Source organism: Schistocerca nitens, chromosome 3, assembly GCF_023898315.1.
Source record: "Schistocerca nitens isolate TAMUIC-IGC-003100 chromosome 3, iqSchNite1.1, whole genome shotgun sequence".
Taxonomy (NCBI): Eukaryota; Metazoa; Arthropoda; class Insecta; order Orthoptera; family Acrididae; genus Schistocerca; species Schistocerca nitens.
Genome location: NC_064616.1, coordinates 948,410,761 through 948,424,917, shown reverse-complemented (window position 1 = coordinate 948,424,917; position 14,157 = coordinate 948,410,761). Strand labels below are relative to the sequence as shown.

The window sequence follows — 14,157 nt, the reverse complement described above, 5'->3', positions numbered from 1 at the left end:
TCCGCATTAATAGTTTAAATAAACTCAGTGTATCAAAGAACACGCTGTGTCTTCTGTTTCAGTGTCAACATTGTGGTGGCACCCCAGTGCTCAACTCCTTTGCCCATGTCAAGGTCAACATTTGGCCCCATACAATACGATAAACAAATAGCACTTTTTCAGAATCCCAGCAATCTGTTTGGGACACCCAGTGTAATACATTGGGTTGAGTTTTGTGTCAACTATAAATAAATGGACCACATTTGAGATGTCATGTATTAATGGAAACAAGGAAGCTTTTGGTTTAAGGTGTGTTCATATTTGAGGTTTCCACATTTGTTTTCCTGTGATGTTAAAAACTGATACTGCTAATTGATCATATCCATAGTATCATCGTGAATACAAATTTACCAGTGCAATATTTATACTCTTGTTATGGCCTGCAGAAATGGAGTTATAAATATGTGTCAATCATTTACAAGAGTAGTTCAAGAAGTACCTGTGTTTGAAGACAGATATAGTTGCCGACAAAAGTTCGTATCGCCATCATGTGCTGCCATTCTTGGCAGCCATTCCAGTAAACTGTACTGTGTAGTTTTCACCAGTATGTAAAAAGTGCAGATCCATTCAGTGATTCACTTCTTGAAATTGACTACTGCTCATGGGAACCATACACCATCATTGACAACAGTTAAATATTTGTTTTAAAAAAGTGTGGTCAAACATCTTTTTTCTTTATCACTTTCATAAGAAACATCCAGGATGCCAGGTAGGTATGGTTATTGAAGAAAGTACTGAAAAGGAGCTCGACATGATTCTAGAAAGGTGCATGGCATGATTCTAGACGATCATCAAACAAGTGTACATGACCAGAAGAGCCAGTGTGCTGACATGAATTGCAATTAATATTTTAAATGATAAAATCGTCAGATTGATGAATGCTGTCATTACTAATGGTACACAACAAGTAGGTGCAGCTTCCAAAGTTGAAGCTGTGGTTATAACAATTTAAGCATAATCAGAATGACTTTTGTCACATTTTCACCATTCATGAGACCTAGATTTGTCATTATACTGTGGAAACTGAACATCAGTCAAAACAATGGGTTGCTTGTAGGTAGTGAATATGCTGCAAAGAAGGTGAAGACAGCACCACCAGTGTGAGAAGTTATGGCAAGTAATTTTTGGGATGCAAAGAGCATCATACTCATAGACTTCTTAGGAAAAAGAAAAATAGTCACTAGACGATATCAATCTGAGATATTTTACCTCTTCAGTGAGAAATTGAATTAAACACAGCTCCCTTGGACAAAGAAAGAAGCGCTGTTTTTCTATAACATTCATGTTTTGCATGCTAAGTGACTGCTGCGGTTCCTTTCAAATGAGTGTATTTTGTCAACAACAAACATTATGAGACACCAGATGAATTACAATGCTATTCTCAGAATCCCCAGTGTATTAGTGTTCTACATAACTTTATGAATTGATACGATGCATAGCCAAGATGACATACTTTTGGCCAAGAAACAATTTGTGCCTGAACTGAACTGCCCCAAACTTCCAACTGTAGGCTGTTAAGTAATGGACCTATACAAAGAAAATCAGCTTAAGTATACATTATTTACTTTGTTATTCAACAATTACGGAAAGGGGAGTGCTACTCACTATAAAGATGACACGTTGAGTTGCAGATGGGCACAATGAAAAGACTGTTATGCATTAAGCTTCCAGCCAAAGCCTTCATCAGAAAAGAAAAACACACATGCATTTATACAGGCAAGCACGCCTCACACTTACATGACTGCTATCTCTGGATGCTCAGGCCCTACTGGAACTGAAACACATGGAAGGGGAGCAACAATCTGTAGTGGAGCAGGGAAGGGACAGCGATAACAGGGTACAAGGGGGGAAGAGGATACAGTGCTGCCTGCCAGAGTGTGCAGGGATTAGAGTTGTCAAAGAAGAAAGGCTACCTGATGCAGTGTCGGGAGACTGGGGAGGGAGGGAAGGGGAAAAAAGGGAGTGGAAAGGAAAGGAGTAGAGAAGGGGAAAAGATTGGCAGAGAGCAGTGCACAATGAGGGTGAGGGGACTTCAATTGGAAGGAGGTGGTAAGACAAAGGAGGCTGAAATTGTTGGGTGGATGGTGTGGGGACAGTAGGTTACCACAGGTTGAGGCTATGATAATTTTGGAAGCGGAGAATGTGTTGTTAGGATAAATTCCATTTGCACAGTTCAGTAAAGCTGGAGGTGGAGGATAGAATCCAGATGGCCAGGGTTTTGAAGCAGCCATTGAAATCAAGCATGTTACGTAACAAGGTGGTCTACTTTGCTCATGGCCACAGTTTGGCAGTGGCCATTCATCCTGGTGGACAACTGGTTGGTAGTCTTAGCAATATAAAAACCTGAGCAATGATTGCAGGAGAGATGGTACATGACAGGGCTGCCTTCACATGCAGCCCAGCCTCTGATGGGTAGAATAAACATATGACAGGACTAGAGTAGGAAGTGCTGTGTGGGTCTTCCACAGGGATATGATCCCTGTGGCAAGGGATTGGGATTGGGAGTGGCATAGTGATGGGATTAGGATGTTGTGGATGTTGGTTGGGTGACAGAATACCACTTTAGGAGGTGTGGGAAGGATCTTGGATAGGATGTCACTCACATCAGGGCATGATGGTAGACATTCAAAGCCTTGACGAAGGATGTGGTTCAGTTGTTCCAGTCTGTGGGTTAGTGCCTGTCTGTGAATGCCTTTGTGTGGCCTTCAGCATACTGGGCAAGGAAACTGTCATTGCTGCAGATACACCATTCCTGGGTGGCTAGGCTATATGGGAGGGATTTTTGGTGTGGATTGCAACTGTCGAAGTGCATGTGCTGTTGATGGCTGGTGGGTTTAATTAGAGAGAGGTGTGGATGGAGCCCTCAGAGAGGAGAGTGCCATGAGGGTGAACCTATGGCTGTGCCATAGATTTGTTTGTGTACCTTCCTTCAAAGGAGAGATAATTGTGGTTTAGAATATAGTTAGTAAATTTATCCATCTTGCACATACAACTGGGCACCTGCATGGCACCCTCCTATGACAACCTGTTAATGGACCGTCTAGAGCAAACATTCCTAGCTTACAAAAACATCAAACCCCTGATATTGTTCAGGTTCATTGATGATATCTTCATGATCTGAGCTCAGGGATAGGACACCCTGTCCTCATTCCTTTACTGCCTCAATGCTTAACACCTTCTCTCCCATCCGCTTCGTTTGATGCTTCTCAACCCAGCATGCCACCTCCCTGGACATTGATCATTGCCTCTCTGAGGGCTCCATTGACAACTCTGTCTGCATTAAGACCACTAATAGTACCTGCATTTCAACAGTTGCCACCCTTTCTACATAAGAAAAATACCTCCCATACAGCCTAACCACATGGGGATGGCATATCTGCAGTGAGACCGCTCCCTTGTCCAGTAAGCTGCAGGTCTCACAAAGCCCTTCACAGACAGGCACTACCACCAGACCTAGTCCGCAAATAGCTTTCCTGTGCCATATCCCTCCACACCCCAAATCCTCCCACCACTCCCAAATACCAGCTACAAACGAGTGTCCCCGTCCTCACCCAGTACCACCCTGGACTGGAACAACTGAACCACATCTCATCATCAGGGCCTTGATTATCTATCATCATGCCCCGATATGACGGCATGCTTCCCACCACCCCTAAAGTGGTATTATGTTGCCCACCCAACCTCCACAACATCCTAGTCCATCCATACACCACTCTCAATTCCAACACCTTGCCACAGGAATCGTGTCCCTGTGGAAAACCCAGGGGCAAGACCTGCCCAATCCACCCACCCAAAACTTCCTGCTCCTGTCCTATCACAGGTTTGTCCTACACCATTGGAGGCTGGGGCACCATTGAAAGCAGCTATGTCGTGTACCATCTCTGATGCAATCATTTCTCAGCTTTTTACATTGGTATGACTACCAACTAGCTATCCACCAGGATGAATAGCCACTGGGTCACTCCATACTAAGTCATCCAGGGTCCTACACCCACTTGTCACAGATGTTAATGAAAATTTATATTTGAATCGTACACATATTAAGACAAGAAAATTATTCCAAGTTTCATCCAATTCTAACAAGTCACTGTTTAATGTTTTAGGCTAATTGTATTTCCAAATGCGATTGAGACGTAACTAAAGCCTGCAGGCTTTTACAGAATTTGAAGCAAAATCATTAGTTTTGAAGCTAGAGCCTTGAAAGTTTCACTGTTTTGTTCTAGATTAAACACTGAAACTGATAGATCTACAATATTCCGATTTCTAATGTTCATCCATATTGAAAAACTGTACTGAAACACAAAATATTGTTAATTTCAAAATTGTGATGTAGGCATAGAAAATAACGAATAGTTAAAATCTCTCTCCAGATAACACAATACAACCATATATTTTCCAAAACAGCATGAATTTACCTTTCAAATGGTGCAAAAAAATTGGTGATGTTCTAAGTTGTAACAATTTTATAAGAAACTGAAGTCAAATTTTGTAATTTACTTTGCAAAATACATACTCGATAGAATAATTAAATATTTGAAGTCAGTACAACTGTGAAAATACCAGATGAACTGAAGTTTATGTATTGATTATTTTAAAATAAAAGATACATACATTGAGAATTTTGCAAAATAGGTTTACTTACATTTGAATATATGAATTGGCGATTATTCATTTTCAAACAAATCCTTTGTACAAAGAATTTTTGATGACTTTAAAGTTTAATAATTATTTAGTTGAAGGATTATACTAAGTTTATATGAAGCAGTATGTACAATAATTACATTTAAATGTCCGTTAAGGTGGTTTTTTTTTTTACAATAAAGCATTGATTGTTCCATGTTTTGATGGTTTGCTTTTGGGAATTAGCATCAATTTTATATGATCTGCCAAACTCCGGAGGAGCTATTAAACATATAAGATGGGCTGGTGGAACAGGACATCTGTCTTCTGTTTGGGGCCAAAAGAAAGTTTCTGCTGGTCCGTGAGGGTGCATAAAAAGAATGTCATAGTCCCCTTCTTCTTCATTGAAACCCAGAACCATTGCTATCCACCAGTTTTGCTCATAAACGTCTGCAACAAAAGAATGTAGGTTAGGTTTAATAATTGGGATAGTCATAAAAATATTATGTTTCAACAAAATTTCCAAGTCTGAACTCACTCATTTGGCTGTGATTTCTTCACAAGAAGTTGGCTTAAAATAATGGAAACTTCTTGTACCCGGTATTGTTTGACCCATTTGAAATCCAGTTTCAAGCAGTGTTCTTTCAGTTTCAATTTCTTCTTCCTTTAAAAAGAAAAAAATATATTTTTGAGAAGAAACTTTTGCAAAAATTGTACATTTATTCAGTGTTCATTATCCGCTCACGAGGGAAACATTCCACGTAGGAAAAATACATCTAAAAACAAAGATGATGATGATGATGTGACTTACCAAGTCACATCATCACGCCTTGGTAAGTCACATCATCAGGGAAACATTCCACGTGGGACAAAAAATATCTAAAAACAAAGATGATGTGACTTACCAAATGAAAGCGTTGGTACGTTGATAGAGACACAAATAAACACAAACACACACAAAATTCAAGCTTTCGCAACCCACGGTTGCTTTATCAGGAAAGAGGGAAAGACGAAAGGATGTGGGTTTTAAGGGAGAAACAGCTATTGGAAAACGACTTTCTCCGGTATCAATGTAGGGCTGGGGCCCATGAATGTACATATTTGGAAACATTCTAAAACGAAAGCATATGTGTTTTTTAACACAAACTTATGTTTTTTTAAATGGACCTCCTATATTTTTTCTTCAGCAATCCATAGCATGACAAAGCACATACACAATGGCGTTGATTGCATCGCAATATTCCCATTACATCCCGAGATATTAAGATGCGAAGTTGACGCTTGAAACACCCGACATGCGCTGCTAGCGCACGTCCTGAGGCTCAGGCGTGAACCCCGTGCTGCCCGTAATCGCGATGTGATTGACATGCGTAATCACACTTCCATACTTATCAAGAGGTCTGAAACGTATAATACGGTCTGCTGCCATCCTGCATTAACGTCATACATTCCAGCAGGTATTTATCCCATAGGCTAGGGGTGATGCGGTTCTGTAACATATCTGTGTACCGCAACGTTAGTCACAAAGTTAACTTCGCTTATCGTTAATCCGTTACTAAAAAGGTAATGTCGTTCAATGTTAAAATTTTACTTTACTGTAGATCTAGCGCAAGTGACAGTTAATCATTCACTTGTAATAGTAAAATTCATGTTGATGGTTTTAGTGAAACAAGCAAGTGGACTAAAAGTTTTGATGGCAGACATTTTCTGGTTGTGTCTGTATATGTGCGGATGGATGTGTGTGTGTGTGTGTGTGTGTGTGTGTGTGTGTGTGTGTGTGTGTGTGGGCGTGCGCGCGCGCGAGTGTATACCTGTCCTTTTTTCCCCCTAAGGTAAATCTTTCCGCTCCCGGGATTGGAATGACTCCTTACCCTCTCCCTTAGAACCCACATCCTTTCGTCTTTCCCTCTCCTTCCCTCTTTCCTGATAAAGCAACCGTGGGTTGCGAAAGCTTGAATTTTGTGTGTGTGTTTGTGTTTATTTGTGTCTCTATCAATATACCAACGCTTTCGTTTGGTAAGTTACATCATCTTTGTTTTGAGATATATTTTTCCCACGTGGAATGTTTCCGTCTTTTATTATACATACAAAACAGTGCACTTGACTGTGCCCCCTATCCATTTGCATGTTGTTTTACCATGATTTGCAGTGTGAAATGACCAGATTCCACTTAATTTAAAATCTTATAATGAAAACATAAATTTATCATGTTTTTGTACTGAGCACTGCAACCATCTGTGAAATACTCTGTTTGGTCAATGTCGGGAGAGTTTTGTTTTATGAAATCTATGGGTTTGTAATTTTTTTATTTTTTTTTATTTTTTTAATTTTTTTTTACTTGTAATGAATAAACAAATGGTATATCATGCTTTAGATCATCTGAAATGAAACACAATGATGTTTCTTTATGGTGGAATCTTCATTTTTAGAAAAAAATTACTACTGGATGAACTGACCAGCTCAAGTGGCACTTCATTTTGCAGAATGAAGTTGTAGTTTTCTGCAAAATCCATAATAACTAAAACCTCATTAAATGCCAAATTTTCTTTTCTCTGTTTCATGTAAGAATTTTGAGTTTCTGTGATGTAAGAATGAGGTATCACAGACTCAATTTTTTAATAGTATAATCAGTAAACTCCTTGTAAGGTAGTAGCATTGTTTGTAAAGTCATTCTGCCATCACTTGAAACCCACTGCGAAAATTTAATGTCTTCATCTTCATCGTAGTCTTCTAGTATTTCTCTTAGATGTAGCTGCAGTGATTCACTTGTTTTTGGGCACACATCACATCATCTTATTATACAGTCCCTGTTTTGTCTATCACTAATCAATTTGTCCATCATAGTGTGTATTGATTCTTTATCATACTGGTTCAGAACGTTTGCTAAAAGCTCAATGTTTTGGTGGTACAAGCACATACACACACTGAGAGTTCCAGAGTTATTCACTCCTGAAATCATCTCGGCCTCAATGTATGGTAACCTATTGTCCCCGCACCCTCCACTCAACAGTTTCTGTCCCCTCTGCCCATCACCTTCTCCCAATTCAAGTCCCCTCACCCTCATTGTGCACTCCTCTCCTACAGTGCAGCCACTGACCTTTTCCACTTCTCTGCTCCTCACCTTTCTGCTCCCTATTCTTCCCCCTTACCTCACTCTCCCACAGGCTGCTGATGCAGTACCAGGTAGCCTTATCTGCTGCGTCTAATCCTTCCATGCTCTGCCAGGCAGCACTGTTTCATCTTCCCCCACCTGTACCCTGCTATCCCTCCCACATCCACATGCTATTACAGATTTTTGCTACCATTTGATGCATTACAGTTTGTCTGGCTTAAGCAGCCATAGTTAGTGGTAATGTGTGTGCAAGGTGTGCTTGCTTTTGTGAATACATGCATGTTTTTCATTTCTGATGGAGGCTTTGGTTGGAAGCTCAATGTCTAACAGTTTTTTCATTGTGCCTTTCTGCAACTCAACGTGTTTTATTGACATACATCGTGTAGTTAGTCCCTCTAATAAAATTTCCTTTGATCTTAGAATATTGTCTATAACAAGATACTGCTTATTGCTCTTGATAGTCCCACAAGCTGTGCTGTAGTTGCCATTTTATTCTGTATGGTATACGGTACTCCTATGCCTTTAATGGTCCGCACTGCCCATTGCTTTTGCAGTTGTGTTTTGTGTATAAAATGTAATAAATATCTCTTAATAAACTTTTTTTAGCATATTGTTTCTTCGATTGGGTAGATAATGACTGAAGTTTAAGTGGTGTCACAGCCAACCCTAAAAGAGTTTCATTCAACTTTTCTCCTTCTACTACTCTTTTTGCATTGGTTATTTCACTCTCATTTGCTTCATTGCCTCATTCAACAGCACAACAGCTTTCCTGGCACTAAAATAATGTTCTTATTTTCCTTAACATATTTTGTTTCTTCCAGAGTAATTATCCTCAAATCTTTCTTCTTTGTTAAAGGTACAGAATGTTTCTTAAATCTATCGCCTATCACAACAAGACTTTTAGTGGTCTCTTTTTTTTTTTTTTTTTTTTTTTTTTTTTTTTTTTTTTTTTTTTTCAAAATACTTTAAAAAATAACACAAATGATGGGAACAAATATCATCTGTTTCACTGTACTGCTTATTAGAATGCCAAACTAAAATTACTATTTCTTCTTTAGACAACTTTTCCGAAATTAAATAAATGTCCTTGCTTTTTGTCAGTGAGGTATTTTCACATGAAAAATTTAGTAATGAACCTACTTAAAATTAGTTTCATCTTTACTTGAACTTGCTGTTATCTCCATGGTAAGAAACACACACACACACACACACACACACACACACACACACACACACACACACACACACAATAGTTTCAAAAGTAAAATGATAACTGTGTTTGTATAACAATTATTTAAAATGTCACCAAGCACAAAACACTAGGCAGTTAGCATGAACAGAGCCAAATGCACACTGATCAACTTGCAGTACAGGCAGGCTGTGGGGCGAGGGAGAGTTTCATGTCCTGACTTCAATTTCATGTCTTGACAGAGGACAGCAGTCAGACTGCTGACTGGTGAATTTTTCATGTGCATACTTGCATAGTAAATAATAAATATCTCTTGGAAAAAATATTCAATTGTCTTTGGTATGGGCACAGTGCACTCCTTTGCATTAATGGTCTTCCACAAGTTTTACGAATGTTTATCTTTAGATGGACTTGTTATAATTTTCTACAGTAACATTGTATCGTGCACCTCTCTTTTAAAACCTCTTACTATGAGATCATTTCCTGCTTCTTGATGGTGGTGGTGATGATGATGATGATGATGATGATGATGATGATAATGATATAACCCATTAGTAACCCATTTCTTTGTGAATAATCCACGGATGAGACACCATTGAAAATATTTTCCATTCCTGTTCTCCTTCTTCCCTGTATTCTTGCTGAAAATTTTCTGATTGGGCAGAAAACTGAATGAGAAAAGATGGAGTTCTGCTACTTTCCTCTCAGCCAAATACCCCACAAAGTGCATTGAAACCTCTGAATTACAGTAACTTATATTTTTCTCTAAATCAGATTCTTAACACATTTTCAAGTTTCCCCAAAAAGTTTCTGAAGTTACAACTGGCAGAATAGTATATTACAATTATTAAAATTTTCTTTCTGTAAATTCAAACATTCCTTCACTGCCCTCAAACACCTATTCCCTGCAATATTATCCTACTAAAATTAATATTTATTTGGAACCTTTAGCTGCTCCTTGTATTTTCAAAGAAACAAAATTCGGTAATGGATACCCCTATTGAGGATATCTATCAGCTCACTTTGAATATGATGTTTGAATATCATGTTGTAACCAAGTCCTGTCACGCATACTTACATGTGATAGAAAATAAACAGAACTAGTAATGGAATAAAATTTTACAAAAAAGACAGACCTGTTTCGGGTAATTAAAAAAGGAGAACGAGGAGGAGGCAGCAAAATATTACGTAAAATAGGAAATGGACAGAATCAGTGGAAACAGCATAGTTCGTAGTTTGTTAGTAGAGACATGTAGTGTGTTTAGTGGCTGGGGAAACTGAAGGGAATGAAGTAAGATAGATGAGTTAATAATAAACAAAGACTTGGTGGAAGGTCAGAACAAATGTGTGTAAGTGGCAATACAACCAGCAGCAGTTTCAAATAATGGTCAGGCACAGCAAGATATGAAGGTAAGAGAAAAGAGGGATGATTGAGTTAGAAGTGGGTAGATGGAATATGTGTCAAGGTAAGAAGAGATCCCAAAAGAAGTAGAAGAGACTGGTACAGGATTTGCAGTTTTGAGAGTATGGGCACAGACTAGACTAAGTTGGTGAGATGAGATGAGTGTATGAAAAGTTGTGGAGTAAGTATCTGAAAAGTTAATATTAACTGTGCCTTGATGGGTCAATAGTGATTTGGGGATGGCAAGAGTATGTATCATGGTATAAGTTTTCACGACCGTAGATATTGGTGCTGTATGAGATGATACAGGTGATATTAGTAGAAACATATGACCCAGTGGGTGATGTAATGTAGAGCTGTTTCAGCCATGGGGTACTGTAAATTTAGACAACCTAAATGTGATGTTAAATAGCTGTAAATGAAAGGGATTGGTTATCTAGTGCAAACATCTATCTATCTTGCTCTTCTGTTCCTGTTACCAGCAATTTGCATATTTCTGTCAATGTTCTGTTTTGCCACTAGCTTATCATTTTGGTGTTCCATTTTTTTGTAATCTGAAGAATTTTTATTTCACTAGTCTCAACTATTGTTATTTGTTGATTGTATGGTTCATTAACCCCAAACAAATGAGGATGTGCAGATAGAAGTCACTCTCTTTTAACAAATCAGGGAGCAGAAACATAATTATTTTTAAAAAAGTATTTAGCAGATTGAAAAATAGCAAACAAAATTATGACACAAAATAGGGTACATTACTCAGTATGTACAAATTTTAACAGAATACATAAATATCTATCAAAAGTGTTTTTATGTAGTATAAAACTAACACTTCCTATAAAGAATAATACAGTTATTAATATTTCTGATGTCCAGAAGTCTCTGAAAACATATATAAAATTATGAACTGTCATTATCTGGCATTCTAAAGATAATACCTAGCAAACAGTTCCAGTACTTGCAACAAGTAAATTTAGTGACACAGAATGTGTATATGTGGTGAACCTTTGGTATAACAGCTACAGTATTACAAGTCTTGTTTCACGTGTACAGTCCTGGAGAGTGTACGCCACTTTGTTTTCTATGTATTTGTAATCAGTTATACATAAACTTTCTGTTACTAAAGAAACTGAATGTCAAATCAGAAGAAACAGAACACATCATATTTTCTAATACATACATGACCCATAACATACACAGCTTCACAGTATTTAAAAGCTAGTTGTGACAAAGTTCTGTTGTATGTTACATTTCTGTGTGGCGATTGTGTAATGACTACAACCTTGGATACCAGAAAGGCTTCACAATTGTTCCTGTGCCTTTGCTTACTTGCTTCACCACTACTCATTGTCAGTTCATAGACAGTGACATAGGCTGAGGTGTAATGATTTAATCACATCGTCCATTCAGTGTTCATTAACTTTTCACAATTAATCTTACAAATCCATATTGCCCAGTAGTGCTAACTATATCTCACCAGTTTGTCTCTTTTTTTTTTAAATTAATTTTGCTTTTTTTCTATTTTCAGTGAGGCTAAGTATGTATATTTGCTTAATAATGCTGTTTGCTTTTGCCCTAACAGAAACTATTCCACGGATGGACATGGGAGAGATTCGAGGGGGTAACCCTATTTTTATTTCAAAGCATGTGTTTTGAGCATTTTTAGTAATTTTAATGCATATCTTTTGGTTATTTGCTGGCATTTTTGCATGTTGGAGAAATGAAAATGTATGGACTGCAGATATAGTAGTTACTTGTGGTGTACTCTACTATTTTTGATGGGAGGGAGACATGTTTGATCTCTACAATAAATATCTGTAAAGCGAGTGCCCTAATATTCTAGTTAAGAAAGTGTTTACTTCTGTGTTGTTATAATGTATATTTGTGGAAGTAATAGAAATTTAATGCATGTCAGGGATCATTACAGACGTTATTAGCATTTTCTTTTCAAATTGTATTTCTTGCATGATTTGCATTACAATGGGGTTTTTATTTTGTACTTTTACTTTTGTCTGTAATATGTATGAGAAACAAATGTACACAGGAAATTATTTGTGAGATACCTCACCAGAAGCCTGTTACCTGTAGTTTGTTTTTGCCAAAATCCATTTAATGTCCTATAATTATGAAAGACAATTTTGGGGCATAGGTTTGTGAAATAGCTTGTCAGATTTGAAATGTCTTACTTATTTTAATGCTTTCTTCTTACATCTACTTTGATTCTTTCATTTCAGCATACACCTATATGTTGAACAGTGTTTGCCCTGTGTAATTATGCCATTATATTTAATGTACTTGCATCACGGTAGTTTTACATAATTTTTGTACCATATTTTCAAACAATTTTATTCAGAACTTCCATTCTTAGCAGTTACACACAAGTTAGGCAATGGAAAATTAATTACATCCAATTGTTTCTGCATTTTGACTGATAAACATTCGTAAAGTAGTCCAGATGTATGACATTAAGTTGGACTTACAAACTGATTCACATTTCATAGGAACTGAAGAGGATCAGGAAGCGACAGATATGCTTGTCGGAAATGCCCAAAACCTTATGCAATCTGTGAAGGAAACTGTGCGTGCTGCTGAATCAGCTTCCATAAAGATACGAACAGATGCTGGTATTAGGCTTCGCTGGGTCCGTAAGCAACCCTGGTACCAGTATTGAGATTTCCTTCTCCAGTAACAGGTAAAACATTTCATTTAAGAGGTCACCTTATTTGTATGCACATTTTTCTTATCAAACTGCTAATTCTTAGTTCAGACGTAAATGTGAATTACTGAATATAGTTTCTGTTTAATGGTATGTTTTTGGATTTCTATCAGAATTGGTGATAACAACATTTTTGTTCAGAATTTTTCAGCTACTGACCGATCTTGTATTCCTCAGGTGCCACAATCTGTGGCCTCCTATGTGTTCACTATCTGGATTCTAGCGAGACAGTGAAATTGTGAACTCTGCTTAACACCAGAAAACATATTATTTATGGAATAACTAATACTGCACTTTCTATTATGTATTATTGGCAGCTTCTTCGTGCTTATTTCTAAAATTACTCTTGTAAGAAACGTTTGTCAAATACCTGATCTTGTCTTTCAGAGTTGTTTGCAGCTGAACTAAACTGGAATCTCACAGAGAATGTCAAATACCAATTTGAGAATCATAGGGTGAATTTTGAAAATGTGTAGCTAGCTATCAAAGAATATATTTGCTACAGCAAGAACAAACACAATTTATGGTACGAGGAAAACGTAAGACACAATGAAGTACAGGTTGTGCATAGCACTAAACTCATTGACTCCGTTCATCACAAGAATAAATCTCGTGTAAACATTACACTGTGTATTCTTTCACATTTGCTGGAACTTCATTGGATTTTGTTTCACGTGGAGTGGAAGCCAAGCTGTCTTGAGTACAGTCAAGTATGGTAATAAGAATATGTTTTATGCTGTGTGTTATGCATACATCGACTTGGCGATAATTTGAGGCCAGCGCATTTGACTAGGTCAGCACTGGCCAGTCAGGCAAGTGATCCAACTGACCTGCAGTAATGGGAATAAGTGCAGTGAAGACATAAAAAGAGATGAGCTGAGAACAATATAGCTTTGAATGTCATTTAATTTTTAAACAGAAGGAAATACGATATGGTAAAACTCAGGTGATATGCTTCTTAGGTGACAGGATGGAAAACATAACATACTCTAGATCTTAGCTAACATAGTATAGTAATTAAAAACAAGAGTGATGAAAATTCCTGACTTTCACAAGGGTAATTTTTCTGCGGAGCTATATGT

At 37.6% G+C, this 14,157-nt stretch overlaps 1 protein-coding gene across 4 annotated transcripts in view; it reads left to right on the top strand.

Moving 5' to 3' along the window:
* LOC126249027 (vinculin) overlaps positions 1 to 14,157 on the top strand; it is a 286,160-nt gene that overhangs the window by 245,859 nt on the left and 26,144 nt on the right. For all 4 annotated transcript variants that reach the window (XM_049950637.1, XM_049950636.1, XM_049950634.1 and 1 more), the window contains one exon: positions 12,861 to 13,051. In XM_049950637.1, the coding sequence (XP_049806594.1) occupies positions 12,861 to 13,030 (170 nt within the window). In that variant the 3' untranslated portion in view covers positions 13,031 to 13,051. The remainder of the gene's footprint in view (positions 1 to 12,860; positions 13,052 to 14,157) is intronic.